We start from the raw sequence: 6,054 nt of genomic DNA, 5'->3' as shown, positions 1-6,054 counted from the left end.
GGGGACAGGCAGGCTCCCGCTGGCCTCTCCCCAGCCCCTCCTATTGCCCGAGTCCGGCCTCTGCTGCTGTGGCAGGGGCTGAACGAAGAAGCAAGTGCACTTCTCCTCGCGTGGAAGTCCAGGCTGGGGCCCTGGTGTCGGAGTGTCTGCTGCCCAGGCTCTTTATTTATTTATTTTCTCTGGAGCCCACAACCTGGGCATGTGCCCGGACCGGGAATCGAACCAGGGACCTTTTGGTTCATGGGTCAACACTCAACCTCTGAGCCACACCGGCCAGGCCAGGCTCTTGTTATCTTGTTGATCTGCTGCCTGTTTCGTGGTCCAAGGGGACTGCCCACCTCCAGCCATCACCTCCACATCCCCACCAGCAAGATGGGGCGGAGCAGAGGGCACAGCTCTCCTCTTCAGGGGTGCCCTGGAAGCTGCACGTGTCACCTCTAGACCAGAACTAGCTCATTCCAGCCGGTCCAGCAGCGAGGGAGCAGGAAGTGGGCCCTTTATTCTGGGTGTTCTTGCGCCCCGCGAAGCTCAGGGGTTTGGTTCCTAAAGCAAGAAGGGGAAGTGGATGTGGGGGACAGCCAGCCGTCCGCCTGTCCCCTCATCAGATGCCTCCCGCCCCGCCCACCTCAGACATCATCCACAAGTTCATCCGGGACAAGTACTCGAAGCGCTTCCCCGAGCTGGAGTCTCTGGTCCCCAACGCGCTGGATTACATCCGCACCGTCAAGGTGGGTGCGGGGCTCCGTGGGGGGGGGCGGCAGGCCCCGCCCTGGGACCCTGGGGGGAAAGGCTGCCCGCGACCTGAGCACAGGAGCCGGGGGACAAGCTCAGTTAGTGACAGCGGAGGCCCCAGCCGCCTCCCTCGCCCTTGGGGCCTGGGGGCTCTGGAGGGGTGACTGATCCAGCTGCTGCCAGCTGTGGAGCCTAGAAAGGAGGTTCTCACAGCTCCTCCGCCCCACCCTCGGCTCCCTGGCTCTCCGGAGAGGGGCCTCCTGAGCGGGGAGGGAGATGGGGGCTCCCAGTCCCTCTGGTGGACGGAGCAGGGCGTGTGGAGAGCTGACAAGGGGCAGCTGTGCAGAGATTTGGGGGCAGAGCATTAAGTTTCAGGACCCTGAGAGGGTAAGGAGCCCTGCGGTTCAGGGAACGAGAAACAGGAAGTGAGGAGACAGTTGAGGTCTGGTCACACTTGACCTCTAAGGCCCGGAGGCTCAGGTGCAGGTGAAGGCAGGGACGCCCACCCGGAGGCTCCCACGTGTCCCCGAGGTGAGGGCGGCGGCCAGGGGCGTGTGTGCAGCGAGGCGATGGTCAGATTCGCGCTCTGAGTGGCCAGTTGCTCCGGTCCGTTCCGCATCAGCCACACGGGGCAGGCAGAGCTGGTGCTTGGAGCACTGACACTCCTGGAGCCGGTGGGGGCGGGAGAGGCACCTGCGCACAGACCCAGCTTCCCCAGCGCCCGGAGGGGACCAAGCGGGGGCAGGAGCAAGCGGGTGTGGGGCCTCCCCGGCCTCCGTGCCGCCCGTCCATCGTCGCCTCCTCACCCCCAGGAGCTGGGCAACAGCCTGGACAAGTGCAAGAACAACGAGAACCTGCAGCAGATCCTGACCAACGCCACCATCATGGTGGTCAGCGTGACCGCCTCGACCACCCAGGGGTGCGTACGCCGCGGGGAGGGGAGGAGGCGCTGGGCCCAGCTGGCAGAAGGCGCGATCTCGGGGGACAGTTCACTTCGGTGCCAGCCAGGCAGCAGGCTGGGCTCGGGGTCCCCCCTGAGTGAGGAGCCAGCTGGTCCTGTGGGATGGAGCTCTCCCTCGGGCTGTCATCCTGGTCCTCGAACAGATGAACAAGCGTTGGCAGGGCCCCGGATGGGGTTACAGAACTAGCAGCTGGAGGCGGCCTGCTCTCTCAGCTCCTGTCTGGAAGGAAGAGGGTGCATGCACAGGTCAAAGGCCAAAGGGCGCATGTCAGACACAGGAGGGGCTGGGTCGGGTGGCTTCCCAGAGGTGGTGGCTCAGCTGCAGGCTGGACCGAGCTCTCTGCAGGGGAACAGCAGCCCCCCGCTTGTCACTGCTGAGGGGTGATTGCCCTGAGGCAGCACACGTCTGCATGCATGCACACGAACACACATGTGCACACAGCTGGGGGCGGGTCCCCACAGCAGCAGGCAGGGAACCCAGCCATGTGGTCCCCCCTTCCCTGCAGGCAGCAGCTGTCGGAGGAGGAGCTGGAGCGGCTGGAGGAGGCCTGCGACATGGCGCTGGAGCTGAACGCCTCCAAGCACCGCATCTACGAGTACGTGGAGTCCCGCATGTCCTTCATCGCGCCCAACCTCTCCATCATCATCGGGGCGTCCACGGCCGCCAAGATCATGGGTGAGCCCGGGGCCGGGAGGGGGGCCCCGTGTCCTCCACGAGATGGGGCCTGGTCCTGGCAGGGGCCCCCCTGCAGGGGCATCCCCACCCCCGGGCTCCTGGCCCCTTTAACCAGAAACACTCGCAAGGCGTTGGGTAAAGCAGCCGTGTTCTCGGGCCTGGATGCCACCAGAAAGGCTTCAGCCACCGAGACTTTCTGTCGCCCTGTCCTGGAGGCTGGAGCCCGAGATCCTGGTGTGGGCAGGGCTGGTCCCCCTGAGGATGTAGACACCTGCTCCCCGTGCGGTCACAGGGCCGTCCCTCTGTGTGTGTCATGTCTCAACCTCCTTTTAAGGGCACCAGTCAGATTGAATTGGGGCCAATCCTGTGATGTCACGTCACCTTGATCACCTCTTTAAAGACCCCACTTCCAGATACGTCTCATGCTGAGCACGGGGTGGGGTGAGGACGCCAACAGGTGAAGTTTGGGGCCAGAGCTGGGCCCCTCGCAGCTGCCTTCAGGGCAGATGTGTGCAGAGTCACAGGTCAGAACTCGGTGTGGGCCCTGCTCCCTCTCACTGGCCTCGCTGCCTTGGGCAGGCGACCTCGCATGCCTCGGTTTCCCCGGGATGACTGGGGTGCGTTGGTTTCCTGTGCCTCGGTTTCCCCCGGGGGTGACTGGAGTGCGCTGGTTTCCTGTGGCGGCTGCAACAAATGACCACAAACTGAGCTCCTTAAGCAGCCCCCCAGCCCCTCCCCCCGTCACCTCATGATTGTGGACATTCCTTCACGGAGGCTCCGGAGGGCCGGCTCCTGGCCTGTTCCCGCCTCTGGAGGCACCCGCGTCCCTTGCTCGTGCCCCGCCCTCCTGCTCACTCTGCTCTCACATCTGTGACTGACACCTTCCTCTTCCACCTCGAAGGGCCCTTTGTGGGGGCATTGAGCCCGGCTCCTCCAGGGCAATCACCCCAACTCGGGGTCTTTGACTTAATGGCCTGCAGGGGATTGCGATGGCCTCTCGGGGCTGTTCTGCCCCCAGTGGGTTGGCACCCTGTGTTTGAGGCTCACTTTAGGGGTTCATTTGGTTGATGACAGTTTCCCTTAAAGACACCCAGCACCAGCCAGCTCACTGCAGACCAGCTCAGGGGACCCCGGTGTCAGGCCTGTGGTCGGCGCACCCCAGGGTGGCTGTGCTGCTGCTCCGACTTGAGTTAGGTTCTTCCTGGGCCATTTGCTCGCTGTGCACCCTCACCTCTCTGAGCTTCCTCCACATCCCCCTCTGAAATGAGAGGCCCTCCCTGGCGGGGCCGCCATGGCATCCAACCAGACTCGGTAAAGGCACATGGACAGATGCCCCTGCTCTCCTCACCGCCTCCCCCGCTACCCCTCTGCCCGCTGCAGGGGTGGCCGGCGGCCTGACCAACCTCTCCAAGATGCCCGCCTGCAACATCATGCTGCTGGGGGCCCAGCGCAAGACGCTGTCGGGCTTCTCGTCCACCTCCGTGCTGCCCCACACCGGCTACATCTACCACAGCGACATCGTGCAGTCCCTGCCCCCGGTGAGCCCCTCCCACCCGTGAGGACGGGTGGGGACCCTGGGACGGTGGCGCGGGGGTAAGAACAGGGACCTGGGGCACATGCGCTGGGGCTGGGATCCGGCAGCACACTTGCCGGTTAGGTGACCTCGGGCAAGAGGCCTGAGCTCTGCCTCGCTCTTTCCATCTGTGAAGTGGGGAGAACAGAGCCTGCTTCTCGGGCATGATGCCCACTCATCCGGGCAGCCTCACCTGACAAGTGACGTCAGCCTTAGCCTGCCCGTCGGGCTTCCCCAAAGCGCCCTCGGGCTCAGCGACCACGAGGAGAACTCACAGAACTAGTGAGAGTGACGCCCTTGGGGTCACAGTTCACCACGGGAGAGGGCAGTAACGTCAGCCCAGGGAAGAAACGTGAGGCCGGGCCCAGGAGTACCCGCCGTCAGGCTCAGTCCTCTCCCAGCACCGATGTGTGACACGCACGGCACCCCCAGCCGGGCTCCGCGCCCGCAGTCTGCTGGGCTTGGTTACAGCGTGGCGGAGCCCCGTCTCGGGGTTGACCGATCCCCTGTAACCCAAGGACCCCCCTAACTCACAGGGTTCCTGCCTGGCCAGACCAGACCCGTAGGGGCAGGCTAGGTCTTCGCCGCACCAGCTGCTGCTGACTTCAGTGTTGGTATGACTGTCACTAACGAGACCTGTGGCCACAGGTTTCCCACGCCCATCGCGGTGTCCCCAAAGCACAGGCCACCTTTTCTCGCGTTCTCAGTGCTAATCTGCACGTTTCGTGTTTTAATCATAACAACTTACTCCTTGGTCTGTGAAGATTTCCCGTCCGGAGCAGTGTAGTTAGGTTGTTTATCAAACCAGATTAAGTTTTTAAAGAGTAGTGTCAAGAAGGTGTTGGCGACGATGCTTTGCTGCCTCAACACGCTGTCACAGTGACGCTGTCACGGCACAGGGTGGCCGCGGCCAGGCAGGAACGGGCCTGGGCTAGCGTTCGGGGCCCCGTGGCCTCAGTGATCCTCACTGGCCTCCGTTTCCGTTCTTCCAGGATCTCCGGCGGAAAGCTGCCCGTCTGGTGGCCGCCAAGTGCACACTGGCAGCCCGCGTGGACAGCTTCCACGAGAGCACGGAGGGGAAGGTGAGGGGCCGGCGGCTGAGCTCGTGGGCTGTGGGCTGTCCAGGGAGAGCGATGGTCCTGATGGGCGGTGTCCGTGTGCCCCTGCCGAGCTCACCGCTCCTCTTAGCAATGACCAGACGCCGTGGCTCAGCACAGCACAGGCCGGAGCCCACAGGCCTGTCAGGGTCCGGGGTGGGCTCTGCTGGTCAGGCCAAGGTGTCGCCGAGTTTGTTCCTTCCGGACCCCACAGGCCACTTCCCTCCACAGTGTCACAGAAGGACCTGGTGACGACATGGGCCCACACCCTCCCCATCTCCTGACCTTAACCTGACATGTTCACAGGGACCGGAGACTCCGGCGTGGACCCTTTGGGGTCGGGGTGGGCGCCACCATTCTTTGCTGCTGGGCTAGGACCTGTCCCCCCACCAGCTAACCCCCGTTTCTAGGCTGACTTGTTCCAAGAGAGGAGAGATGTTTGCTGTCTTGTGCATTGTTGCCCAAGCACCCAGCCTGGCGGCAGCCAGGGCCCCAGGCTCTCTCTCTCGCCCTCTCTCCCTCTCTCTCTTCTTCCCCCGCCCTGGTCTGGAGGCTGAGGTGCAGGGTGAGCAGCACAGACAAAAGCCCCGACTCAGTGCATTCATATTCCAGTTGGGGGAGGGGGCGGAGACAGTAGGTAAACCTGTGGGTGTTGTGTGCCAGGTCAGTGCCAGGAGAGAAGCAAGGGCGTTGGGTGCCCAGGGAGGGAGGGCTGCACGGGGACCTGAGTGAGGTGGGCAGGCAGATCTCGAACCTCGTGCACACTGGGGAGGTCATTGCCAAGGCCCTGAGGCGGGTGCACAGCCAGCCTGGGAGGGGGCCGCGGGGTGCTCGGACTCAGCGGACAGGCTGAGCAGAGGCCGATTTGGGGTCTTCCCTGAAGAAGAGCCCTTGGGATGGGCGGGGTCAGAGAGAAGCGGGGCGGAGGCTGACCGACCCCCGGGCGTCCCCCCTTGCTGACCGGCGGGGAGCGAGGGTGGGAGCTGGGGCGGGCGGGTGTCCTGGGAGCTGGGCG

At 64.2% G+C, this 6,054-nt stretch overlaps 1 protein-coding gene across 1 annotated transcript in view; it reads left to right on the top strand.

The window, feature by feature from the left end:
* The window catches only part of PRPF31 (pre-mRNA processing factor 31), a 9,532-nt gene that overhangs the window by 2,034 nt on the left and 1,444 nt on the right, over positions 1–6,054 (top strand). The window contains exons 4-9 of the mRNA XM_015561655.1: positions 453–728; positions 1,545–1,651; positions 2,200–2,369; positions 3,750–3,907; positions 4,935–5,195; positions 5,719–5,728. Coding sequence (XP_015417141.1) covers positions 453–728; positions 1,545–1,651; positions 2,200–2,369; positions 3,750–3,907; positions 4,935–5,195; positions 5,719–5,728 — 982 coding nt within the window. The remainder of the gene's footprint in view (positions 1–452; positions 729–1,544; positions 1,652–2,199; positions 2,370–3,749; positions 3,908–4,934; positions 5,196–5,718; positions 5,729–6,054) is intronic.

The sequence above is a fragment of the Myotis davidii genome, unplaced genomic scaffold (assembly GCF_000327345.1).
Source record: "Myotis davidii unplaced genomic scaffold, ASM32734v1 scaffold1997, whole genome shotgun sequence".
NCBI lineage: Eukaryota > Metazoa > Chordata > Mammalia > Chiroptera > Vespertilionidae > Myotis > Myotis davidii.
Note: the sequence above shows the minus strand (reverse complement) of the source record. Positions and strands in the feature narration are given on the sequence as shown.